Source organism: Enoplosus armatus, chromosome 22 (assembly GCF_043641665.1).
Source record: "Enoplosus armatus isolate fEnoArm2 chromosome 22, fEnoArm2.hap1, whole genome shotgun sequence".
Classification (NCBI taxonomy): Eukaryota; Metazoa; Chordata; class Actinopteri; order Centrarchiformes; family Enoplosidae; genus Enoplosus; species Enoplosus armatus.
The window spans coordinates 13,308,517-13,336,309 of record NC_092201.1 but is presented as its reverse complement, the minus strand read 5'-3'; the positions used below and the strand labels follow the sequence as shown (position 1 = coordinate 13,336,309).

The 27,793-nt window shown below is 42.2% G+C and overlaps 2 protein-coding genes across 2 annotated transcripts; one reads left to right on the top strand and one right to left on the bottom strand.

Moving 5' to 3' along the window:
* Positions 1–8,783: 8,783 nt before the first annotated feature.
* Positions 8,784–11,233, bottom strand: atp23 (ATP23 metallopeptidase and ATP synthase assembly factor homolog). Its single transcript, XM_070929134.1, has 6 exons — positions 11,019–11,233; positions 10,748–10,793; positions 10,177–10,258; positions 9,939–10,076; positions 9,483–9,566; positions 8,784–9,391 (listed from the first exon to the last, which is right to left on the bottom strand). Exons 1-6 carry the CDS (start codon positions 11,161–11,163, stop codon positions 9,188–9,190), a joined length of 699 nt encoding a protein of 232 aa, XP_070785235.1. The 5' UTR covers positions 11,164–11,233; the 3' UTR covers positions 8,784–9,187.
* A 1,020-nt stretch (positions 11,234–12,253) lies between these two features.
* Positions 12,254–17,722, top strand: rpap3 (RNA polymerase II associated protein 3). Its single transcript, XM_070929014.1, has 16 exons — positions 12,254–12,406; positions 12,501–12,665; positions 12,750–12,860; positions 12,949–13,076; positions 13,205–13,326; positions 13,410–13,480; positions 13,562–13,696; positions 13,989–14,116; positions 14,206–14,327; positions 14,577–14,647; positions 14,855–14,947; positions 15,728–15,927; positions 16,045–16,228; positions 16,518–16,615; positions 16,691–16,791; positions 16,902–17,722. The coding sequence occupies exons 1-16, from the start codon at positions 12,254–12,256 to the stop codon at positions 16,985–16,987; spliced, it is 1,968 nt and encodes a 655-aa protein (XP_070785115.1). The 3' UTR covers positions 16,988–17,722.
* The last annotated feature ends 10,071 nt before the right edge of the window (positions 17,723–27,793 follow it).

Here is a 27,793-nt window from a genome sequence, read left to right as displayed (position 1 = left end):
CCACAAAACAGCTTAGAGCTAAATGCCTGAAAGAGGAAAAGTGGGATATTAAACACTATAATTTTCAGAGGAAAAAGCAACAATGACAGCCACCAGCTTTCATTGTTTTCATGAAATGAGAAAACACCCTCACATGAGTACATTGTTATAGTTCTCCCTGACATCATATACAAACACGTCTTTATTCAACACCACAGTCCATAGATAAAAACACAATAATGTCGTTTTCTCAGTATTGGCGACAACGGTCTGCGACTTAATCACAGTGAAATGCTTTTCAACCGCTGGAAGCTGTGGAGTTTCTGCGCCACGCTTCCCAGAAATCACCTGTCAGTCAAACAGTGGAGGCTCTTTTCTTTGTCTGTTCGGCCCTAGTGGCTGTCTAACTACTATGGAACTAACATGAATGGCATAAAAATAATTTACCGACACAGCTCTTCAAAACCTAATGAAATCTGCAATCTCTGTGGGTTTGTCACTACAAGTGACCCCTTTCACAATATACGGTCATTTCATCCGTTGTCAGAATAAAAATTAAAATACTGCAGCTTATTTATGGAACTAATGGCAAAAAAACGTGACCTACAACTCCGACTGTGGCCATTATGCCAAAATTGGTTTGCTAATGGCCAAGATCGGCTGCTTGTTTTGTGTCCAGAAAATGAAACACGCATCACTTCCTGTGCGACAGGAAAGAACTACCAGCAAATATTTAGAGCACCAAACGGAAAAACTTTCATGAACTGTCACCATCTGGGTTTTGGTCCCTTTTAACATTTCGAAAGGGCTTTTCTTGGTATTCACAAGGATTTGACATGCATTGTTTTTGCCGGGCATCATTCACATATGTTATTATGCAGACCCATTGTCTTTGGCCTTCGCCCACCACAATGTAAGTCACCGAGCCTCACCACGCTGTATGTTTCTGGTCAGTGACTCATGCAGCATGTTGAACCATGTGAAACCACAGCTCTGCGCCCTTGTGTTAGCCTGCCAGGAGGCCTACAGTACTGTCGGAGCGTGCCTTACAAGCCGTTTCCATGCTCTCTCAGCGAGCAAACTTGCAAACAGCTGCGTTTTCCATCAGAAGTGGTTTCTAGAGATGTGGGAGGGGGGGTTTTCTGTCTTCTGGAGGGGGAGGGGTGACAGGATCAGGGGGATTGTGAGGCCGGGCTGCAGATAAAAATGAGATGTGCCTCGTACTCAGCGGTACGGTCGGTGCGCACATTTATTAGCAAACCAGGTCTTGAATCACGCAGACTAAGATTTACTGCTGGTGGAGACAACTTGAAGAAGGTCACAATGGCCTGTGGGGCAAAACCAATCAGAGTGTTTTCTTAACTAATGAACCGCGAGATGAGTCACTTAAACTCACATTAAAGGAATTACTTTTTAGTAAGAAATGTTGTGTTTTGTTCTGACTTCAGGTTTAGTCTTAAACGTGTGCAGTTTGTTAACTTAATGGGGGATTTATAAAGAAAACACATCATTCATTCTACTGTACTGCCACACCTCCACCATAATGTGTGTATTCACTCTATGACAAGTATGTGAATGCAGGATTTAATTTGTATTTACATTGTGATACTGTTGTCCGTCCCTGGGGTTAATTTACAGGTTAATACACTGGATTAAGGCCAGTGTAAAGTGATGTTTTACCCAGAAGGCTTCTTGTGTGGAACAGGAAGCAGCATCAGAGCGACCTCTAGTGGCACACATCCAGGCTGGCTTCAGAGAGAGAAGTTTCTCCCATCCAAAGCACCCAAGCAGGGAATTTTAAACCAGGCCAATTCACATATAAACAATCTTCTATGACAGACGCTGCGCTAACATGCCAAAGTGCATTTTACCACATTCAGTTTTTTTTGTTTGTTTTTTTTTTACATTTTCTAAGCTCATCCAATTCAATTAAATGAAACTTTAATCAATTAACAGCTTTTAGCTTTTTAAGAAATGGAAATTCTGAAATTGTATAACCATAAGCCTATTAAACAAATCAGGCAATATAAGCATGTAGGACTCTGTAGACGAATGTAACTGTACTTAATAACCGAGTTAACATTTAGACAACAAGACTAGGTTAACCAGTATCTATTGATTTCAGCATTAGCATAGTTGACCATTTTCAAGTGTACACATTACAATAAAACAGTTGAATTCACAGAAATTCACATTAAACTACTCAATCAAGGAATTATAGATAGAAAATCAGTGCAGTTGCAGTGAGAAAGTCTTTCTATTAAAGTGGAGGTGCAGTGTAAAGACATGAGTGTGTTGGTGTTTTCATTCTAGTCACAAAATATTTGTTAAGCTTTCTTAATAAAATATGGTGAGAAAATACAGAACAGAAACATGTTTTGTTGGTCGGCACGCAACTGACTGCTACACATGCCACATTTGTGGTGGATTCGAAAGGAGTCTGACCGGGCCATCTTAGCAAGCTGACTGCTTTTGTCGTCCAAGCGGCTCACTTGACTTTGATTCCTCTCCTTATTCAAGTCGCTGAAGTTCACTGGAAGATCAATGTGTTTCTCCTGCCTTGACCACGTGAGATAACTAAAGCGCATTCAGGTTATATTCTGTGTGTGTGTGTTTACTCTTTTAACTGCCTGCTGGCTCAGGCAGTGAAAAGCGCCCGAGCCAGTGGCTGATCAATAGTGTCGTGTGCAATGTTAAAAGCTAGATAGTGGACTGATCCTTGCTTACTCGGCGGTGAGTAATGAGTGTGATGTGCGGTGAAGATGCAGGGTCAGAACAATCCTCACCCTGCTGAATAATGAGCATTGTGCTGAGGTAAAGCCGGTGCAGGTTAACTCAGGGAAATGATAATTAGACAGAATGCTGCAAGGGTTCAACATGTGTTGATGATCAATAGCAACACTGTGACATTAGTTTGTTAACGTTCTCGCTCTTCTCAGGACCCTAGCACTTGCTTAGTCCCAGGAATCAAATATGGCTTGATCAAAATCTCTAACCTATCCAATTAACCAAGTGTTTATGAGTGATGTGACCTTTGTTTAGAACCCCTGATCTGTTTGTATCTGGACAACCTGGAAGAACCACAAATATACCAATGTAAATGTTTCCAGACTGACTTTGACCAAGAAAATCAGATGTAGGTGTAACTGTAGTCAACTCTTCACATCCATGTTGCTCAAGGACACCCTGACAGTTCCCAGGGATCAAACCCCTGACCTTCCAGCTGCAGGACAGCAGTGCTATCTCTGCTCTCTAGCCCACTCTGCTGTCCCACTTCTTATCTACTATTTCAGTGACAAGTAAATGTCCAATCCTCCCCTCACTCAGGTCCTCAGTGAAGACACAGTAATCCCTCCGGTTGTGGATGTTCAGGTTCAGCTGCTCCGGCGCTGCCAGAGCTCAACCGTGACAAAGCCGCCAGATTGGAGGACAGTTATCTGGACTCGCAACGCAGGAGACGATACGGGAGGTCAAACTAAATTGGCTCACCAGAGAGGGGAGTCGACCCTTCAGGCAATCTCCTGCTCCTCCCTTCAATGAGTTGGAAGTCCCACCGGCCACCCGCCCGGCTCAGAGAAGGCCGGCCACATCGCACAAAGGGGGCGAACAGGAGAACGAGGTGATCCTCCGATGTCCTTGGAGTTTTGAATGACAAAGAGTGAGATTTGGGTCTTAGCTGTCTTCACAGGGCTGCAGGACTCCAGCCCACTTCTCTGACCTCTTGGACTATCAATAACAGGTTCATTCTTCAGCACCAGAATCAAGGATTTCACCCGTAGAAAATGTCAATTAACCGCGATTCCAACCTTATTTCCAGCTGCAGGAAGCAGCTGTTTTACAGAACCTGCAGTACCTTGCCCAGCACCAAATAGCAGACAGAGAAAGGTAGCAACTAGGCGGTTAACATAAGTAGAGCATTTAGCAGCTAAAGAGACCAATGTTTCGTTCAGGAGTTGGTGACTGGAGACCAAAACAAAACTAAAGGTAGAGAGAATATTGGACTTATATTTGCCAAGTGGCCAGAACAACTCCACATGAATGCTAATGCAGCTCACATCAACCTGGGGGCAAGTTGTATTTTTCTTTATCTATTATGATACCAGGAAGACAATGTTCTCATCTTGTACTGTGTGTGCCAGCGCTAACTGCTAAGCTACTACCACTGGCTTAGCAGTGGCAGTTTGGCAATTAAATCGACGGAGAAACCAAAGTGTGTCACGGCTCATCAGCCACAAATTCACCCTTAAACGTACAGTAGGTCGATACGGGATTAATAATCAGCCAAACTCATTAATTCTGTTGTGTTCTCCTCTCTTCTCTCCACTTTCTTTCTATTCTGGTTGGTCTTGTATGCTGTTGTGTTCATTTCTTAATGTTTGCCGCACTTCTGTTATCTTTTATTTTTTCTTCTTCCCCTCTGTTTGGTTCTATTGTGCCCCTTCTGTTCCCTTTTATTTGTTTTCACAGTGTTCCTCTGTTTGCCACAGTTCACTTTTCTTTTTCTGTTGCGTCCTTACTTTCTTCACATATTCCACAGCTTTCAGTTCAGTCTACAGAGTTTTACTAAATTACTTTCAACATGACACAGTACTTGTCAAGGTTAGCAGAGCTGGCTGTGAGGCTTTATTAATGAGCCCATGGCTTTAGGGAGAGTTAATAAAAAGAAAAACAGCCCTGCTCTTACCCCAGGACATTGTCCATCGGTTGTTATGTTAATCACTTAGGCCTAATTAATACCATGCATATCATTAGCAAAATGAAGACTCAAATGCCAGCATGCGTTAATTACTGTCGTAGAAGTCATCTACATTTCTGCAGTGAATGTTAACTGTCTGCCAGTGCTAATTTACTTGAACCCCTCTGATGTGTGCTGGAAAATGACAAAATGACATGTTGTAGAAGTTTTCAGAAATAATGGAGGGGAGCAGGAGAAAACATACAGATTACAACAAATATAGTAGCTTTGCAATGTAATCTAATGACATCATTTTATCAAACAATATTCACATTCACATTACCTGGTTGGTCTACATGTGTTGCAGAGATTTTGTGTGCATTCCTGTGTCTTTGCTGTTTGACGCCTATACAGGATGTTTAGCAGTATCAAGATGATCTACTGTGTGCATTTGTGCGCATAGTGTGTGTTTCAGGGGGATTTCCTGATGTAATCTCCAGTCCTTTCATTCCTAATAAACGGCAGTGTGCCACAAATCCCTCGATTTATTGTTGTTATTGAGACAACGTGGGAAAAGGCCACTTAACTAACTCACCGCCTCCTTCCTTTTCTATTTGACTGTAAACGACGGAAAACATGACGGCCACATAAGACTGTCAGAGCCTTGTGGCTTACTTGCCTGCAAAATAGTGTTTTTTTTTCCTACAAGGAAAAAAGATTTGTGAGCTACTGTAATAAAAAAAAAATCCCTTACTTCTAAAGGTATCAAGCCATGCAGATAATTAAGGGTTTAATTGTCCAGGGTTTGAAATATGCACCTGTGAGATTTCTGCCTCCACCGCAGCACAACGGAGGTGAATGAACTTTTGTCTGTGGTGCTCACAGTATTCAGAAGAAGGTTATAGATGTCCTTGCTTTGAGAGAGACATGCCAAAAAGTTGTGCTCAAATCGCATAACATTATATTAATACAAAGATGATCTCTGCAAACTTTAAACACCTCCTTAATTAATCCTCAACTTGCACACATAATTAATTGATACCCCCCCCCCCCCCCCCCCCCCACTGCAGTCTCAAACAGCGCTTTCACGCTGGGGAAGTTAATTGTCAGGTTAGACGGTTCGCCTCCAGAGGATTTGTGCTGTGAATTATAATGATTCCACTTTTTCCTCCACTGTCAGGGTCGCCTGTTAACTACCTAATGAATTATATTACATCCCAGAGTCCCACATACACTGTACTGAGTGCAATAGGTGCCATGTCGGCAATAATGGATACTCACTGGTTGTCTATGGATTTAGATAATAAAGCATAACTAGGAAAATTTATGCTTTTATCATATAAAAGGGGGCATTTTTTATTTTTATATTTATACACTCACTCTCACTCATTCTAATTAGTGAACTTTAGAGATGTGGATAGACGGATTTTGCGGCCTTTGGACAGAACCAGGCTAGGTGTTTCCAGTCTATGTGCTAAGCTAAGCTAAGATAACCTTAGCTGCATATTTACCATACAGACATCAGAGTGGTATTTCTCAAAAGGTCAAACTATTCCTTTAATTAACAAAGTAATAATAATACTCTGTCTAGGCTAAACTGCTAATTCTGCTAGCCCTTCTGCTAATAGCGTACTGTACTTCTACTGCTGTTAAAACAATTGCTCATCGTTCATTTTTATTATTATTTCGTTCTTCTCATCATTCTAGATATTTATCCTCATATATCTGTGCTCAGACATGTCAGCTGATAAAACAAGGTTCATGGTGGCCATCTTTAGATATGCACTCTTGTCCTCAATCAGCTGAATATGATTGTTCTCCTCAGGCTAAAGAACAGGCGACTGGACTCAATATACTTTCTCTGTTCAAGCGTTTCCCCAGAGTGCTGGAGATGGGACAGAAAAATGACCATCTTGGACAAAAGATGCCATGTCGATCCAGCTTTTCTCTCCTCTGCCTCTTTCTTTCATGTCACGTTCATTTCAAAGTCATCCAAGGCCTTGAGAAGCAAGTGTGTGTGTGTGTGTGTGTGTGTGTGTGTGTGTGTGTGTGTGCGTGTCACACATTTTTTCTGAAAACATGTGTTGTGCAAGAACATGCATGGTCTTCTTCATAAAATGAGAAATACCAACATCTCAGTACTTTTACAGCTAAATAATTCAGCAGTCTCTCATTATCACCTCCACCCCCAGGAAGAGCAGCCACCTTAAAAACTTCAGAAACTCAAGTGGGTGTCCTCGCACTTCATCGCCTCTCCACGCTACAACTAAATCTGGCATTATACTAATTAATGAGATGAGTTCATTAGTGCTCTCTGGGTTAATGTGTTGTCCTACAGCAGATTAGTGAGGGATTTCAGTGTTGCTGGAGCATCCTAATTAGATCACAGTGGGTGCTGCCTGCTTAAATAGATGGAATAATGAAAGTCGTCACTCTTCGCAGCAGCAACTTGATTACTGCGCCCTATCTCTGCTCATGAAAGGCCCAGCATTCACCTGGAACTGGACTCAATGAAATGGATTCAATTATATGTATCAATAAAACAGTAAGAGCGCTTTCTTTTCATGTCTGGATTGGACTGATGAGGATTAGTGGCCAAAACTGCCATCCAGAGGACTGAGAGGGTACTGCAGTCATGAATGAGGGTTTGAGACTAAATTTGGTTCACTTTTAACGCTCTCATCAGCTGTGTTCTCTCTGTAAACCTCTCACATCAACCGTACGCCACCTGCTCAGCACCGAATGGCAGACAGACAAAGCTAGCAACTAGCTTGTGTACATAGTGAAGCATTTAGGGTTAGGGTTAACCCCTAACCCTAGAGTGACTATAGACTCACATTCATTATATGGCCTGAAACAGGACTCCAAATCAATGTTTGTCTGCTGGATGTATGAATTGCTAAAGAGCTGGCTGTAATACCTTTATGAAAGATGATATGCATTTACAGTTTGTTGCACTTAATGTGGCTCCCAAATAAACCTTTTTATATCGTTAAGAAAAGAGAAGCGCTAACTACGCAATCATTGGAGACACTGAGGTTCCTCTTCTAGTTTTTTTTTTTTTAGCAATTTAGCCACCTGGGGGGAGTCAACATTCTTTAATTAAAAACATTAACATGGGGATTATTTCATCAGCTCTGAGTATATTTCTCTAAAATGTGGATGTGGGGTTGTTACAAGGATGTGGACTTCTAAAACCCAGGCTACTGTCCTGAACTCAGTATGAGAGCACGAAATAAGTCACTTTACAAATTCAGAACCTTGTTCTGCATATCTTATTGTTTCAAATGTATTTAGTGGCTGGCATTTGATTTGTGCACAATTCCAGCAGTAATTCTATTGTTTTATATGACTTCTTTATTTAGCCTACTTGGGTGTATGACATTGCACAAATCCAAATATCATTCCCTCCTTTTGTTTTCTTGTGCGTGTCTCACATTAAACCCATTTCCTTGAAGCTGTTTGTCATTTTCTCCGTTAAGCTTCTAAAATTAACCTAATCTTCTTCGCTCGTCCCCATCCCACCCACTCGCCTTGTTGCTCGAGCCCACTCGCTCATCTCGTGTTTTTGTGGTGTTTAAGAGGAGAATGTTGAGATAAGTGGCATATTACACTCCAGCAGCAGCAGACACACCAAGTGACTTTGTGATTATGATGCAGAGGGTGTTGTCTTTGAGATAGGCAGAAGTGGAGGAGGGAGGGAGGGGGGGGGGGGGATTATGAGGCTAATTCCCTTATAACTTTTTCCTCATTAATCTCTGTGGAGGGATACGAGATTCTTTAAATGCTAATGTCCAATAAAGATGTCAGCAGTGACATTTTACAGTGGCGTCGCAGATGTGAACAAAGTCGACCGCGTTGTTGTGGAAGAACTTTTCTCACTTTACTCATATTACTCGTCTCACATGTTAATTTAAAGAGTCCTCTCCCTGGATTAGACATAAATGCGTTATAATCAGCGATGCACACTTCCTTGGCAAGTCAGAAATTCAAACACTTTGTGCCAAGGTCAAACGCAACAGCCCCTCCTGTCCTCACAAATAACTAATGACTCTTAATAATAATACTTTTTTAGAGGAATCAAACTTTAATTCAAACACAAGTTGATTCTGTTTAATTTAAACACAATCATTCTATTTACATGAAATTAGTGGAGGTCAATGTGGCAACAAAGGACAGTCAAAGGAAATTGTGTTTTTCCATAAAAGCACCCATAGATCACCTAAAAACAAATGACTAATAAATCACTAGCGCCTCATCTAATACTTTACTTCGAGAGCAAAATCACTCCTTACGATCCCTTTATACAGAATGAGTGTCCAAAAGGTAGAAGTGAAATGTACTGTAGCTCCTTCCTTTGCTTTCCTATTCCAAGGACAAATCATTCTCTGAAAATCCCCTCTGAAGGGATATGATCCTTTTCGACACACTGTCATTCTGTTGAGGCTTTTATGCGGACCACGGCCGTGATGCTGCCAAGCTCTTGTCAGCGCCACCGCCAGTCACGCGGAGTTAAATGAGAATGTGACGACACTAAAGGTTTGCATAATATCGATCTCTGTTCTTGTAATCTCTGTAGGCAAAGTCGGCATCCTTCCGGCCGTGCGGGATTCGCCCAAATGGCGCGTGGTCGTTGAAACACGTGTCAAAGACTTCGTCCACTATTTTCTCCGCCTCCTTTCGGCTAATGTTCCTCACAGCCAGGATGGAGCGAAGGGCACGGCCTCTGACGCACTCCTGTCCGAGGAAAAGCATGATCTAAGTGTTAGATTAGAGACACAAACCTGAAACCTGCCAGTAAAAGTTACATTTATCCCACCGCAGGTACCTGATGATGCTGATTCAAACCGAAGTTGAATCTGGCAGCTTCATTTACAAAGCTGCAGTCTCCACTGAGGTTAGCTGCCCGAATCTGAAATAATGACACAAATAATTATATTTTTTTACTGAAAACAAGGGAACAGATTTTACAATGTTACTTTTTAGTACCAACAAAACATTCAAACAATGCAGTCGGAGGACAAAATGCGATGTGGATGCAATCATCAAGTGATTTCCCAAGAGCACCAAATGTGTATCAATCCGCTGCTGAAAATAGTCCCCCCCCAAAAATGCAGTATTCACTTATGTTTAAGTGACAATTGGTAAAAACTACAGCGCCATGCTGTTTTAGGAAACTACTTAACATTTTCTAAGAAAGTATATATTCGTGACCTGCTTTTACATTTTCAGTAAAGTACCTTTGCACATAAACGCAGCCAGTGCTGAACACAATGGGGCTCACCTCAGAACAAGCCAGATGTCTGAAGTTGTTGAACCAGTCCACATGGGCCCGACAGTGATCAAAGGAATGAATGAGCTCATGTGTGACCACTCGTGTCATATGGGACTGCTGGTGGATGTTGTTCTGACACAAAACGATCTGCAAACAGACGCAAAGCTCATTAACGTTGGGCAGTCAAAATCTTTGGAAGCCCTCAGAGGCTGCTTTGTCTTCATTACTGCCAAGATCTCTTTCTTACTTGAGAAGAAGCTGCGTCGAAGCCACCGCTGACCGTCCCGTCACAATCTTCACAGGAGAAATGTCGCTCTTTTAACACTTGGCTGTGTTGAGAGGACAAAGTAAAGCAGTGATCTTTAATCTAATTTGGGTTGAGATGATCACATGAGAGACAGCATTAATGCAACAGCCCATAAATAGTTGGACAATTGGAATATTAAATAGGACTTGGTTGCATATATGTAGTAGATGCTCTTTACACAAGCGATAAAAGGACACATTAAATATAATGTGAGATTAAGATTCATTAGCACTAAGCAATATAAAGGGTGTGCTTCTAAACATGCTTTTGATTAATCAATAATTAATTCATTTGATGCAGTAATTCTGTTACTTTTTAACAACAAACTGTTTATTTGGATATACCGGTATTTATTTTTGAGTAGTAATAGCAGCAGTGGCATTTGCAAGATTATTATCTGTTAAGAAGTGAAAACAAGTCAACAGTCCCAGGTTGCTTGCTGGAATGTGAGAGTTAATGTAACAGTGGAAGGTCAACAGTGATAACACACGTATTTCAGCATTATACGTACCATCCTGAACTTTTCATGGCACTTAGAAGGAGTTTGGCATAGGGACCTGAGAGAAGCACAGAAACCAGTTAGAGCTGAATATAGTTAGCATTCACCGACAGAAACCACTGCTAGCTAAATTAGCTAAATGCTAACTGCTGCTACTCCGACAGCGAGGTTAAAGCGTTCACAACACAAACACATTTGACAGAAACATCTTAGTCAGACAAGGTGTCCGATGTTCACTGTCGAGATGACATTAAAAGGGTAACTAGCTAGCTAGGATACTCACTAGTTTCCATTGCGAGCTGTAGCATGACCCGACACTTGTGGTTGAAAGTGAACAGGCTCCCAAGTGATGCCTTCTTGTGCTCTCCCGTGTTCCTCTCCGGGAATAAGTCGTATCCATATTCCTCCTCTTGTTTAGTCTGATCCATTGTATGAAAGGCTCTCTACAATATCGAAATGTTAGCATAGGTTCCCCTGGTTAGCTACCCGTAGCTAGCAAGAAAGGTTATCACTGTTTTGTAAATCACGTGGTAAGCTATAGGTCAAAGGTAATGAACGGGAATATTTATTTGTAATTTGATTTTCATCGCTCTTATACAAAAAAGTCGAGAAATATAATTGTCTTTAATATAATATTTTTTTTAAAAAGCAATACAAAATGCGCACTTTTCAATGCAGTTTTGTTGTAGACTAGAATACGGTATAGATCGTCTATTCAGAATGTGCAGGCGTCAACTCAAAGCGCGATGTATGGACCGAGACCAAGACCGACCCATCAAACCTAGAGAGGACCGTTCCCATTGCAGTTACACAAAGCAAATGAGCCCAAATGTCCACCTTTCATGTGGACATTTGGTTTACATTTTGCATATTTTATTTGGTTTATCAATTTGTTTGTTAGGAGGGGGAGGGCTAGCCTACTTCATTCCAAACCCGTACCAAGTAATTACAAGTACAGAACCACAATATACAATATATTAATGTATATCGTCCAAGAATAAAATCGACACCTTTGTGATGTGTGTCTTTAGGTCGGTTAATATCGGACCTTTACAAACTGTCAAGTGAGTGAAAGGTTTTTGGAGTAAGTTATCTGTTCTATATGGACCGTATAGACGATCTTTGGTTACGCCCAACGCACGATCGGTAGCGCAAAGGATGCTGGTACTCGGCTGTCATGGCTCCGAACATAAACAGAAACCTATGAATAACGACACATTTTGTTGTATTATTTAGTCAAATTAACTGCAGCTACATTTTAACTGTAACTCTCAGCCGGAGAAAGAAGTGCCAGGTACTTTACAAGGTTTGAGTAGCTACAGAGTCACTTCCATTTACTTTATTTTCTCTTAATGGTTTGGTATTTCTGCTAGCTAGCTAGCTAGCTGTTAACCTCAAAAGCATGACGGCGTGATTCTCGTGTTTTCCTCTTGGCTGCAACACGGACTTCAAGACAACAACTACAGCAACAAGTGTTAAGAATTGTCCAAAACAAATGTCTGTTTCACAGGGATTAACATGTCCGGGGGAAACAAAGCCATTGAGCTACAGCTTCAGATGCGTCAAAATGCGGAGGATATGCACAGCTTTATGAAGGACCTGGAGAGCTGGGAGACAGACGTAAAGAAGAAGGACGAGGAGCTGAGGACGGGAGGACTTAAGGAGGTCCAGGTCTGTCCCTGCTGTGGACACCCCTCCATCTCTGGAGCAGGTAATGTTTTGGATGATCCTCAGGTGTCAGCAGCTTTTTGTCTCTGTGTTGTAGAAGAAGCTCCCACCTGTGCGCAACAAAGACTACAAAACAAAGATGAGGGAGAGGAAGAAGACGAAAAAGGAGCCGTCAGGCAACGGTGACGCAAAGGGAGATGAGCCCAAGCAAGGCTCGAAGATTAAAGCATACGACTACCGATCATGGGACAAGTTTGACGTGGTATGCATTCCTATTAGATATCCTTAACATGATCGGTGAAGTCATGCAGTTGTTGACTAAAGATTTATTTTTCTGTGGTCGCAGGACAAGGCTCTGGCAGAGATGGATAAGGAGGAAAGTCCTGCAGAGTCAAATGAGTCAGACTCCGAGGAAGCTGCAGTTGACAAGGAGAAAGCGCTGGCTGAGAAAGAAAGGGTAAATACTGTTGAGAAATATTGCAAAAAGAACTAAAAAGAAGACGAAATTACCCTTTCCCTAAATCATATTATACTTTTGTTTTCAGGGTAACACGTTTTTCAAAGAAGGGAAGTACGACGATGCCATTGAGTGTTACACCAGAGGGATGGATGCGGATCCTTACAACCCTGTGCTGCCCACAAACCGAGCCACCTCCTTCTGCAGACTCAAAAAGTAAACGGCATAGATTATGTCGCTGCTGTCTTGCGCTGTAGAATATTTTTCAATAAATGTACACTGCATACACATTAAAGTGGATGTGTATGCAGTCTTGTACGTCATTAAGACTTTGCACCTTGCAGGTATGCTGTGGCGGAGTCCGACTGCAACTTGGCGATAGCTCTGGACAGCAACTACTACAAAGCGTATGCACGAAGAGGGGCTGCACGGTTTGCGCTGAAGAAATATGAACCTGCATTAGAAGGTGACACACTGTTTAAAGGATCAGATCAGATGTGTTTGAACGTGAGTGCACCGAGATAGCAACATGAATCTGTTTCTGAATAGATTATGAAACGGTTCTCAAGCTTGACCCCGGGAACGCTGAAGCACAGAGTGAAGTGGAAAAAATCAAAGAGGTAAGTGTGAAAGGATTATTTTGGGGTTAGCCTCCTTTCTTCTTCTCTTTTATTTACTTTTATTTCCATGGCTGGTTTCAGAGTCTCGGACATCAGGCACCGGCCGTACCGAGTGAGCCCACACAGCCACAGGAGGCTCCCACAGTGGACCCTGAACAGCAGAGGCTGATGGAGGAACAGCAGAGGCGACAGGAGGCGGTTATACAAAAAGACAGAGTAAGCTTTGCTGTGGTTTGTCACTGCAGTGTCCCAGTTGGACTCGTCAGCTCACATGTCAGAGGCTGGTAAATTAAAAATGTGCCCAAACATCCATGTGAAGAGTAATTCTAACGTTGTAGACATTTTTGTAAAAAAAGGATTAATCTGTTTTAATTCCCATATTACTCACAGAATCTTATAGTGTGTGGCTCACTGCATGTCAACGAAGTGCAATTTCAACTGACATTAGGAGAGAATGGTGACCTTCAGGGGCAACAAATTTGGAAATATTTCTGAATGTGCCTTTCAGGGGAATGCTTATTTCAAAGAGGGGAAGTACGAAGTGGCTGTTGAGTGCTACAGCAGAGGCATGGAGGCAGACGGCATGAACGTCCTACTGCCCGCCAACAGAGCCATGGCCTTCCTCAAGCTGGAGAAGTAAGCGCAAGCATTTATTTCTCCCGCACATTTTTTTTGTTAGAGTGAAAAGAAGAGAAGATAAAACTTTTGTCCTCTGTTTGCTGCAGGCATAAGGAGGCAGAGGAGGACTGCACCAAAGCCATTTTCCTGGACAGTACCTACTCCAAGGCTTTCGCCCGTCGTGCCACCGCCAGAGTGGCTTTAGGGAAACTGGAGGAGGCCAAACAAGGTGCTGTATAGAACACTGTCCAAAGGCAAACAGCAACAACTACATTTTGTCTGTAACACCTGGTAGACCACAAAGCTGTCACATATCTGGCTGTATTCTTTTAGATAATCTGCGTTGCTACTATTTTATTTCTATTTTCTATTTTAAACCATTTCACAGTTTAGTTATAAGTCATGTCTAGAAGTTTTGTTTATTATTCAAAAAGAATCGTCTTAAAATGAAATTGCCATTTTTTTGTGTGCGTTCCAGATTTCCAGGAGGTGTTGAAACTGGAACCAGGGAACAAGCAGGCTCTGAATGAGCTCCAGAAACTCCAGATTGTATGTTTAGACTTTGTATTCTTTGCTGTTGGTTGTTTGTAATGTTGTACTTAGAGAAGGAAGTTCTTGTTGTGTTGTGTTTTAAGCTCTGGCCATGAGAGTCGGCATAATCATAACGTACAGAGGACTAATGGACACGTCAGACTTTATTAGGTTTGATCTTCTACAGACTTCACTTCTCTTCTTGATGTCATTGTGTTGTGTTAGGACATGGGCTCCAGCGGCCTCCTTCAGACAGCAGACAGCACACAGAGGAGAACAGTGCAGCCATGTGACAAACCAACACATCTGCGGTCAACTGTGAGTTCCTCATTTAATAACACTGAAAACACAGTCTCTGCATTTTGCTACAGCGTATGCAGTAACGGCAGATATTTGTGGACGTCTGATGCTAAAAACACTGACGTGATCTGACTGCATTTCAAGCCAAAAGTTGAATGTATGATGTTGCATGATAATGTGCTGTATTTTAATTTGAAAGGATCCTTTAATTAATGAATGAAGACTGTTCTGGGGAATTGGGAAAATGCAGTTGAGATGATTGAATTTAATCCTGAATCAAGTTAATCTATAACAATATTGGCAATCTTTCACTCTCATTAGTTTTTATGAAGTAAAAATACACACATTTGCTGGACTCAGAATCACAAATTGAAAGATCTGCTTGCTTTTCTTCATCTGATATAGTACATTGAATTCTTTTGGGTTTTTGAACTGTTTGTTGGAGAAAATAAGCTATTTGAAGACTCTTGGAAGTTGTGATATAACATTTTATACAAAAGGATTGATTAAATTATTTTTAAAAAATGTAACTGATATTGAAAATATCAATAATGATAATAATATAATGTGTCAGTGAATTTTGTCTTTTTTCTATTTGCGCTTGTAAAGAGTGGATGAAGTTCTTCTGTCTGCTTTAACAGTATTTGTCCAGCAGGTGGCAGTATAGACCCCAATGTAGATTGAAGATTTTATAGTGTCTTTCCCAGAATTCAGATCAATGATCTGATGCTTTTTGTATAAAGATTGACAAACAGTCTTACTTTGTTTTGACTGACATTGAACGTTAATGCTCTTCAGAAACCTCTGAGGAGGATCGATATTGAGGAGGTGAGTGGAAAGGTGACAGTGCTTGAGGCGGACTCAGGTGGGTCTAAGTCCTTCATCCAGGAGGTGACGAGGGAGGCTGAGGACGAATCCTCTCCGCTGTCAACGTCGCCCAGCGCCAAGATGATCAAGATAGAGGCGGTGGCAGAAGCCCCCTCACACTCGTCTGAGCAGTTAGTGGCACTACCTCTTCTTTCATGATGCTGGTTGTTTTATTTGTACTGAATGTTGTGGAATGTGGTATCTGTTATTCCCTCCCAGTAAACACTTGTTATGCTTCTGTTTCCCAGAGTCCCCGCTAGCAGACAGACCAAACAACCAGCGCAGGAGGAAATCCTTCATCCTCCTCCACCGTCAAACAACCCCTCCCCGACAGTGACGGAGCCGCCTCCTCCACCCACCAACAGCTTCCAGCTGGAGGCTGACCTCCGCAAGATCGGACACCAGCCTGAAGTGATTTACAGATATCTGAAGGTGAGCTGTGTGTTCAGAGATAACCGATCTGACTGTTTACACGTCTGGTTTCCACAGATGTAATTTGAATCTCATTTGCATTTAAATTACCAGCAAATATGGCTTAAATCTGCAATCTTGAATTTGATGGAAAAGCTAGATTACTAAAATGACTTCATTTTATCAGACTCTTTTTCAAAGTATAATATCTCCGAGGAATTGCACGAAACAAATCCGCCTTGGAACGCAGCCGAAATGTGAAGATTACCCTGCATTGTTTTGTTTTAACTGAGCCTGGTGTTTGTTGCAGCAAATCAAACCGGAAGCGTACGCAAACATTTTCCTCCACTCCCTTGAACCTGACATTCTCAATCAGATCCTGAGGACGCTGCATGCTTTCTATATCACGTGAGTTTTAAAAGACGCAAACAGGTTTTCTGTTCCATGTGTAGTATTCTGTGCATTAACATCAGTCTTGTGCAGGAACGAATCGCCGGCCGTCACACTGGAGATCCTCAGGAGTCTAGCAAGTGTGCGGCGCTTCGACATGGCCGTCATGTTCCTGTCGTCCCCGGAGAAGAAAGGTTGAGTCTCTTTGATGAACTGCTGCAGATGACTCGCACTGTTCACTGTATCACACTCAATCATATTGATAACTGTGCTGCTTTTCTCCCCCCCCCCCCCCCCCCACCAGTGCTTAAAGAAGTGTTCGACTTCCTTCACCAAGCTGAGCTGGAGGGATCCTCCGTCACAGCCTTACAGAAGAAGTACGGAGTGTGACACTGGGATGTTCATTTTCAAATTTCAACACGCAGAGCTACATAGTTTTACATCAAAGGCAACTGAACAGTGTAGTTATATTCTAATACTACTAAACTTTAATTCAATTCACTTTTATTAAATTCATCATCTTTCCTCTATTCATAAGATTCAAAATTGGAAGTTGGAAATTCACAAATTGTAGATTGTAATTCTGACCATGGCGCAACTGTTTAAGCTGATAAAAACTTGGAGTGTAGAATCCAGTTAATGTTGCGATTGATGATACTTACAAAAATGTAGCTTTGTTTGATCATTTACTGCATAACTGTTTCTTTAGATATGTGAGCATGCAATGCTGAAAAATCTCTCTTTTTATAACGCTGAATTCAAGCTTCATGGAAACGTATTAGAAAAAAGTTCCACCAATGAGACACTTGGCCTCTTGGACGCTGGGATCCAGGATGCAGGAATTTTACTTGCATATGACTTTTCTAAACATGTTTATAAACATATGCAATCAGAAATGATGTTCTATTACCAGGAAGTGTGAATTTCCAATTTTCCAATACCTAAGGTATGGATTGGTCTCTGTGAGTACTTTGAATGTTCCTGCCATTCTTCAGCTTGGCTCAGTTTGACTGTAGAGAACCGTGCGAGAGATTAAGGATTCAGTTTAAGTCACAAATGTTCTTCAAATACAGATTCTAGTCTGCTTTCAGGAAACTAAACTCCAAATAAAGGTGTATTTTGTAATCTGCGTGTGGACTATTGTTGAGTCAGTATCTACAGAAGTAAAACAGTTTATAACCCAGCATTACTTAATCTCAGACGTGTCACATGGGTGATGAATGAGCAGTGTCAACAGCAGAAGTAGAGCAGTTCATTGTTTATTAAGTATAATGGTGCATATTGTTTGGCAAGACAAATGGGCATACATCATGAAAGAAAATGAGATTAACCTTGTGTAATTAAAACCCCAAAACGTATTACCCAAGCACACAATCCATACATCCTTTCTCTATATCGGTCTAATCTTATTCAGGGTCACAAAGAGGCTGGAACCTGTCCCAGCATGCTTTGTGCAAAAGGCAGGGCAGTCAGAGTACACACAATGCTTGAGCAAATATAGCCACACACATACAATAAGTGTCATTAATAAGAAAAAGATTTCCAAACTATTTGTTTGTGCACAGAGCAGAGTGCCGTTCTTCCAGTGTCTCAGCATCCACACCAGTGAGGATCTGCAGTGAAGAGCACATCAATGAGATACAGAACAGATATGAACAGCTGTAAACTAAACACACTCAGACCTCCAACAACGGCCTACCTGAGACACCAAGCGTCTCGTTGACCGCCGCCGTCTTCCCAGTGACCATGTTCTCAGCCCGGCAGCTGATGGACTCTTTGGAAACGTGGTGGTCCACAGTGACATCAATGGCACTGCCTGTCATAGTTTTCCCATACAGGGTCCATGTGAAGCTGCAGGCAGGAGTGCACTCGGCTGAGCACTTAAAGCTCGCCGTGACCCCAATTTCAAGAGACTCTGGTCCTGAAATGATCACATTCTGTGGTCCATCTGAAAGAGACCACAAATACAAGCCAAGTCAGACTCTGAAAGACTGTTAATTCTCACGTCGAGGTGAAGCTCCTTCACATACCTGCCACCCTCAGCGGCAGAGACGAGGAGATGTGGAGATGTGAGGCGCTGTTCTGAGCCACACAGATCAGAGTTTCAGAGGCGACAGTATCGGCAGGGGGAGTGACTGAAATGGTGTTGCCTTGTGCGGTACTGAACATGTCCTCATCCCAGTCAACAGTCCAGGTGTAGCTGCAGGAGGGGTAGCAGTCAGCTGAGCAGGTGAAGTTGGATGCAGCTCCTGCAGTCAGAAAGGCCGGACCGCTGATGTGTATATTTGATGGTCCGGCTGAAAAGTTGGAAATAGATTCGGTTGAAGGTATTGCTCCTAAAAAATAAGCTCAAATGACATTTTTCTCTCATCATTACCTGTCATTTGCAGCGTCTTATGGGCAGTGACTGATGCTCCTGTAGCAGGATTGACGGCCGTGCAGGTCAGGCTCTGCGTCGGCTGCAGCACCCCGAGCTGCAAGCGCAGCTCCGGGCCCTGAGAGGTCACATTACCCCTGGTCCAGATGAACTGGCATGGCGGGTAGCAGCTGGCTGAACACTGGAAGCCATACGGTATTCCCACAGACACTGTGTCGACCCCACTGATCACCACTGAGGACGGCCCGTCTGCAGGTGGAGGTAGAACAGATGGATGGGCAGATAGGCCTCTTTAAAAATGCCATTCATTTACTATAAAGATTCTTTTACTAAGTAAAGAAGAAGAAGAAGTGCAAACTATTACTCATATGTGGAGTGCACATAGATTTACATTATGATTCAGATGAAATGCAGATGAATGGACCTTTGCGCCCAGGGAAAGGTTTATAATTACTTTAAGACATTTTAGTTAGTTGGTGACTGTAGCATCCTTACAGTTTACTTGCATCTTGTAGGCGACAGACTGGATGGGTGTCCCCCCCTCTGCCGCCACACATTGGTATAAACCATCATCTTCCTGCAGAAGAGGACTGAAGGTCATCGTGATGTTACCAGGGGAGAAATGCACTCTTTTACTGCCTGGCATCGAGTGTTTGCTCTTCAGCCATGTGATGGAGGCTGGGTTCTGAGGGCCAGCACAACGCAGAGAGAAGGACTTGCCGGCCACTGGCAGGGCCTGAGAGGTGGGAAGCACTGAGATGGGGTCTGCTCAGAGAGAACATTCGAAACGCCAAACATGAAAGACATGATGAGATTAGTTTCTTGTACCTCATTCCATTTTTTTTATTCAAAAATCAGGTGGGAGCAATACCCCAAACTCACCGATTACTGTGAGGTTCATAGTGGCGGTGATGGTGGCGTGAGAGGCAGTGTTTGTCGCCTCGCAGGTCAGAGGCTCAGATTTAGAGGAGTCACTAACAGTGATCTTCAGGTGACTTTCAAAGTTGGACCTGCTCCCCTGATGCAAGATGGGGATGTGGATTTGGTCACCCTGGAAGGTCTTCCCACTGTACCTCCACGTGATGGTGCAGGTCGGAATGCACACGACCAAGCAGGTGAACGTGTACTGTTTCCCCATCGTCACTGTACTGTCGCCCGCAATGCTGATGTCAGATAAGCCTGAATGAGGAGTTTGAGGAAAAGACGTTTGAGTGTGTTGTGCTCATTTCACAAAGTTACATCATCTGCAAATAATCTAGTAGGGGAGTTTAGGTCAGTCAGAGATGATTTGACGCAAGCCTTACACGTATGTAACTTTTGGCCACTAGTGGCAATTACAGGATAATGGCACAATGAGTTTCCCCTCATTTCTCTTCAGTCTGTTGCTTTAAAGACATCCTCAAGCAAATGAACTGGGAGCAAGTGGGATAAGATGTTATTATGCATCCATGAATGAGACAACAAGCTGGAATCGACAACGTTGTCTTCTAGTGAGGTGCAAATTGTTCTTGAGCATGGAAGCTTATTTTTAGTTTATCAGTATCTTTGACGAAATGATGCCAACACAAAGTCCGTGCACTAGCTTCTTAAGAGCGATGTCTCATCTGTTTTATTATCAGGATTCTTATATCATTGTTGGATATTTTATTCCATTTTAATTTTGCATTATTTGTATTTTGCCTGACATGTTTTCATCCTGGTTCACCCATAGTATAAAGTTTATTATTATTATTATTTGTAAGAGGAGGTTATTTCTTCTTTCAAAATGTAACAAATCAGGCTTTAATCTCATCCAAATGTATATCTTTAGCTAAGTATTATGATAACATAATGGTAATTAAAACACAGAAGTGCAATCCAAATGTAATCTGAAGTGGCTGCCAAATCGAAATCACAGTGTGATATGCGAGACCGGTTACAGAAATTTAAATTTTAAATCAAACCATGCTTTTAACAGTAAGCACACACATTTCCTTCATGCTGTGTACCCAGTTGGGTTGATTTTTCTTTTCAAATTTTGTCGCTTTTTGTTACAACTTATTGATCGTTAATTCTCATTTAGAGGCTCTTCACGTACTCGCCACCCACACCAACAGGGCCGTAGATATGAAGAGATGTGAGACGGTATCCTCAGCCACACAGATCAGGGTTTCAGAGGCGACGGTACTGGCAACTGGAGTGACAGAGATGGTGTTGCCCTGTGCAGTGCTGAATGTCTCCTCATCCACCACAACTGTCCATGAGTAGCTGCAGGAGGGGTAGCACGTAGCCGAGCAGGTGAAGGTGGACGCAGCACCAACAATCAGACTGGGGGGACCTCTGATCTGTATGTTTGACGGCCCAGCTGAAAAGTTTGGAAACAAATTTAGGTGAAGGAAGCACTGCTGAGGGAACTGATGAATCTGAATTCACGTGGCTCATTCATACCCGTCACTTGCAGCTTCTTTTGGACTGTGACTGACTCCCCTGTTGCCGGGTTGACCACTGTGCAGGTCAGGGTCTGTGTTGGCACTATGTGCAGGAGCTGCAGGCTCAGCTCGGAGCCCTGAGAGGTCACATTGCCCCTGGTCCAGCTGTACTGGCAGCCCGGGTTGCAGTTGGCCGAGCACTGGAAACCATATAGGATTCCCACTGTCACTATGTCGACCCCAGTGATCACCACCGAGGAGGGCCCGTCTGCAGGGGGGGTGTAGAACAGACAAGATTTCTACAAGGTTACCCAATTAAAAAATTATTCATCTCATGAGGAAATTGAGGCCAATGAATAACAGCACAATACGAGAATCAGGAAAGAGCAAAGAACATGAAACACTTGAAAATATTATGAATAAAGTGATGGGTAAGAATCAGAATCTAAAGGATCTTACATGAGCTTTCCCTTATGGTTCCACCTTGCTCAGTTTCACTGGCAGAAAAACCTTGGATATGAGAAAAGAGAATAAATGAACACAATTCCTTTTCTGGCAGCTCATAAAACACTGCAAATCAAATCAAAACTCCAGCCGATTATGGCAGCATCTTACCTGCCAGGCAGGTGAGCAGCAGCAGCAGCAGCAGCAGACAGGCTGAGTGATGAACCATGGTGCTGCAGACAGTCTGAACTACTATCCACACTCTTATAACTAGCCACACTCTTATAAATGCATGGGGGGAAAGGCCTTGCCCACTGTTATCACCCGCTCACACAAAACACAGACAACAAATGACTTAATGTTCCTGGCAAACTTGTTGGTTATCAGCTGGGCTGTGTGGACCCATGTGGTTTTTGTCTTCTGAGGGTTGTGGTTGTTTCTTTTGTGCCCGCAGAGTTAATCCAGGTCAGATAATGTGGCTCTCTATCTGCCTGTGACTGCAGATGTAAAGATTTAAAACTCAATCTATCACAACATCTTGATAGAATACAGCTCGAGCCGCCTGCAGGATATGATATTGTTTTCTTTGTTTGTGGTCCCGTTAATGTATTTACCTTTTGTCAACAGCTCTACAGCGTGTGTCACGACCCGGCTCTTAGGCCATGACAAGATGGGGGGGGGGGGGGGGGGACACTCACTTATTTAATAAATGAATGAAATGGGCAATCAGAAGTTGGAGAGTGTGTGAGAGTGCAGTGCTGTGTGGTTTAAAATAAAGAGAGGTACAACTAAAACAAACCAAACAAAAGAAACCATGTGGTGCAAGGGGGGAGAGCCAGCGACTGAGTGAGACGTGGATCTTAAATGCAGGCTGCAGTCTGATGGAGCGGCCAGGTGCACCCAGTTGCACTGATACAAAGTCTGGAACTTTTGATTGATTGCAATTCAGGGCCATTGTGTGAGCTTTAGATTTTTCATTACTACATTTTAGGTCCACTTTGTTTTTACTGTGATATATTTTCTGTTGAAGAAGGATTTTAAGACATTTTGAATACATATAGCGACATTATGCAAATAACTTTTTTTGGCCATTTGGGGGCAGCAGAAACAACTTGGCAAACTTGTTAGCAAACAGTTGCTTATTTACACATCCAGCATACATGGAGCAACATAAGCATTCATATGGAGTTGTGTTTGTGGCCACCTGGCAAATGTAAGTCCAATATTCACTCTACTTTCAGCTCTGTTGTGGGTTTTTAAAGCTTTTTCTCTGAAAACAGCTGCCTTCTGCGGTCAAAGATGACGCTATGACAGAGGTGAGCGTGAACCAAAACAACAAGTTGTGGGCCAGACAGCTAAACAAGGAGCTGAAACTCACTATGAAGCTCTGTAAAGCCGAGGTTAGCTGCAGATTCAGGTGATAATTCCCTGTAGGTTCATCACTACGAGCGACACCTTTCGCGTTGTCTCACTGTTTTCATATTGTCATTTGATATATCGTTAGTATAAAAATACTGATTATAGCAGCTTTAAACAAGTGAGATTTGAACATGTGTTGAAGATGTTTGATTGACGGAATTGATGGAAGGGATTATTTAAAAAAAAAAAAAAAAAGAAAAAAGGTATATGTAATGATTTTATCCATTCGATTCTTTTTGTTGCCTTCAGGAACACAATGAGGAAGCTACCAAAGATTTGATTTCTAGTTAGTAAAATAACTATTTGGAAATACAGGACATTTTGGGGCATAAATTGCTAGATATGTGGTATGATAAAATCTGCTAAGAAGGTAAAAAAAAAAGTCATTTTATTATTAGTTATATTTGGAGTGAAATTAACTGCTCAGGAGCTCTGATTTGATTAATATTTAAATTACTGTCACAATGAGTACAAGTCTTGAGAGCTCCTTCCCCTCCTTCACGATCACATCCCCTTCAAAAATAGTGCCAGTGATTTTTTTTTAAATCATGAAGCATGAAGGTGTACAAGCCACAGTGAAGCACTTCTCGGAAAGTGTTTGCCAGTGGACTGATATGAACCCTGGGTGTGACCGTTAACTGTCACTGCTATGAGGGATTACAGCAAACATGAAACTCCTGAAGTGTGTGGAATAGGAACATTTACATAACACATTTTCAGAGAATTTCCCTTGAGGGTGTAAACATCATAAGGTCTTTCTAAATGCGCTTCATCTGGTTGGAAATGAGCTACTCGTTAGGTGTGTGATACCACCTGTGTCTCCCTCTAACGTCTCCTCCTTTTTCCATTTATTTTTGTTTTCAATCCATATTTTGTTTTGGCATGTAGTTTTGACTTTTGAGTTACTCTGCTTTATGGAGGGTCTGTCTTATGGCTGCCAAAGGAACAGATGGCAGCACACAGCGAGTTCTTTTCTATACGTAAACACATTTACGGATAATTACTTCAATTTTGGTTAAAGACAGACCTCAGTGGTGTACCATCACCATCCAACCTGCAGGTGGAGCCAAGGCAGAACTAAGACCATCGAATCAATCTGATATCCTCACAAGGGTTTGGTTGTGTACAAACAATGCTTTATTGACTATTGATTATCACTCTCCTGTCAGTTTTATTGCTCTTGTTAGAGTGGAACTAATTACAGCTTCATGATTTTTATTATTTCATTAGGTTTAGTGACTTTTGGTCATTTCCAGCATAGCTCCACCCAACAACCTGAGCAGAAAACACCTGTTTTCTGGTTCACAGGTGTGGACAATTTGGATTCATCTAAGACTTTATTGCAAGTAACTGAAGAGTCTTGAGGTCAAAGTCATCAGTGCATTTTATTTACACAGTTTTCAACATTTCTAATGTATCTTACAAATATTTTCACAAGTCAACACATTCTGACATTACATGTGCACACTCCCTCCTGCACACTTTAATGTTGAAGTGCTTCTCCAAACAGGGTTCAGCCCACCGTCAACATCTGAGGAATGAAGAATCATGTGCAGCGTGAGATCACAGGCACATGAGTCATTCATTCCCCACAATTCAGCAACCACAAATTCACTCGCAGGACGTGGAAGGATCTGACAGACAGAGACAAAGAGATAATAATAAGTCTGTACCTGCTATTACAGCTAAATAATAATATTAATAATAGAACCATACAATTTAAAAAGCAGCCAAATCATTCTGGGATCATAATCCTCCCATGCTATAGTAAGTGTGCCTCACCTGTGTGTAGTGCGATCACAGTGCGAAAACAGTAGAAATGATGAAGGCCAGCAGCAACACAGCTGAGGTCTCGTCAGGACGAGTGGACAGGTTGCGATTTGGCCCTGAACACAAGAAAAAGGAAACCAAGGCAGGTCAAACAACAGCAGACAGCGCTGCTGATGTAAGATTGTGCATATTAAAGCATTTTAAGGCTCATCTACCTGTTATATGTACAATCTTCAAGGCTGTAGCTGTCTTCCTTGAAGCAGTGTTTTGCGCCTCACACTTGAGAGTGACAGATTTAAGCGGATGGTCCACTGTCATCTCGATCACGTTGCCCCTCACGGTCTGACTGTCCACAGACGAAACGTAGCGGCAAGAAGGCAGACATTCAGCAGTACACACAAACGTATGCTTTTCAGCAATTTCTATCCTGTCGGGGCCTTTGATCTGAACCTCTGATGGACCAGCTGGAGGAAACATAGTGAGGATAGATCATTACTGAGAAAAAGCTTGTGAACTGTACTTGATTTTAAAAAATGCAAATGTAATGCTCATTCAGGAAGTCATACTGGAGGTCCAGCACTGTTGGCAGGCAATTAAGCTTTTTTCACTCAATCTCATCAAAAACAAAGAAACATTGCTAATTAGTTAAAGGCATGTTCGCTGAACTATAGGATTGGTACCACTCTCATTTGGTAAATATGAAGCTACTGTTAGCAGCCGGTTAGCTTAGCATAAAACCTGGAAACAGCTAGCCTGGCTCTGTCCAAAGGTAACAAAATCTGCCTACCAGCACCTCTAAAGCTCACCAATTAACACGTCTTGTTTGTTTAATATGTATGAAAAATAGTCTTGCCATCACTGTGAGGTTGCCAGGCAACTAGCAGAGATGCCAGGAAGTCACTGCTCCCAGCCAAGAAACAGACAATAGACAGGATAAAACATGTCAATTACTAAGCAGGTAGGCGGATTTTGTTACCTTTGGACAGATGCAGGCTAGCTGCTTCTCCCTGTTTTCAGTCCTTATGCTAAGCTAAGCTAGCCATCTCCTGGCTGTAGCTTCATATTCATCATACTGACACGAGAGTGGTATCAATCTAATAATCTAAGTCTTGGCAAGAAAACCAATAAGTGTATTTTTAATGGTTAAAACTGGACGGTAACATCAACACGCAGGCGCATAGCTAGGAATATGGGCCCCTCTTTTATTAATAAAATCATTTGACTCTTGACTCACTTATCACAGCTACGTTTCGAGTAGCAGCAACAAACAGCCCAGACACACTATTGGTGGCTTTGCAGATGAGAAGTTTGGACTTGTCCATCTCCTTAGGAGTGATAGAAATAACATTCCCCTGACCACAAATCCACGGGCCTTTATCCGTCCTCCAGGCATAGTTGCAAGATGGCCGACAGTAGGCATGGCAACTGTAGGTGTGGCTCACCGCTGGATTCATCAAATCAGGACCTGTGATGGAAACGTTGGCAGGTCCAGCTGAGGTGAGAAAAGAAAAAGACGTGAACATAGGCCAATTATTCTGAAAGCCATGGTACAACTTTTTTCATACACCAACGCTAATACCTCATCTTAAAATAAAACAAATCCGATATCACTTACCCAACACTTGCAGTTGCTTTGTTGTTGTCGCAGTCAGCCCTGTTTGCTCATCTGTGGCTGTGCATGTCACAGTTAAGGCCTCCAGCCAACTGTTAACAGTGAAGGCTAGCACATTGCCCTGACCCTGGGCACTCTGCCCATCCAAAGACATAGAATAGATACATTCAGTGCAGTCGGAATCACACTCGACGCTGCTCGGCACGCCCACAGTCACGTAGTCCGGACTGACAATTGAACAGTTGATTTTCAGTCCTTCTGAAAATGTCAACACTCACAATTACCACTATACTTTAGAGACTGAGTTCACATTTCTTTACAGTCATCATACCAAATATTAAAGTGAATTTTATAGCTGCTGGATGTGCAAGATGATACAGATGTCACCTTTAATATACGTTTTATTGTTTTATGTAAAATCAGTTACCCTTATCATCATCATCATCTTGTTGAGGGTTCTCTCCATCCGTACACAGTACTGGCTGGAGGCCTACACAGTCAATGACAACATATATCATTATTTAAAACAGCATGTGGTATCAAACATCAGACTTCACTCTTGCCCTTGGAAATATTATTTTGACTAAACAATCCCAACCCAAAATATATTTAGTGGAGTAAAAACCTTAAATGTAAATGTAAAGTACAAGAACTGCTTAATCATACTGTATATCACGGTCTGTCACATTTATAACAGGTAATATACACAAAGTTAGGAGTGTTCCTAGTATCATAAATCAGTATGGCAGCACTCATACACTGTGCCAAAAGACCTTAATATCTCAACAAAAAAAGTGTCTCCGCCACTGGTATTTTTGTCAAAAGGAAAATCCTTATATTACCTGCCAGAAACAGCAGCAATAGAAGTCTGCTGAGATTCGAGTGTCCTCCGTTTTGTTTGGATATGTAGGTATTATCCATTATCCCGTAAGACTCCGAAGTGTACGGCCACCAGGAAATACACAACTGGCACTGCATAGTCAGTCAGTCAACATGAGCAGGCAAACAGCTCTTATCGGAGAGAGCTGAGAAGAAACATATCTGCCTTCTTAATCACTCTCATGGAAAATCCATTGCTTTGAATTGATGGCAGATCAAAGTCAGTAGACTGTGACCCACATTAGTTATAAAAAGGTTTCACCCTGAGTGAATATAACCAATTTAGA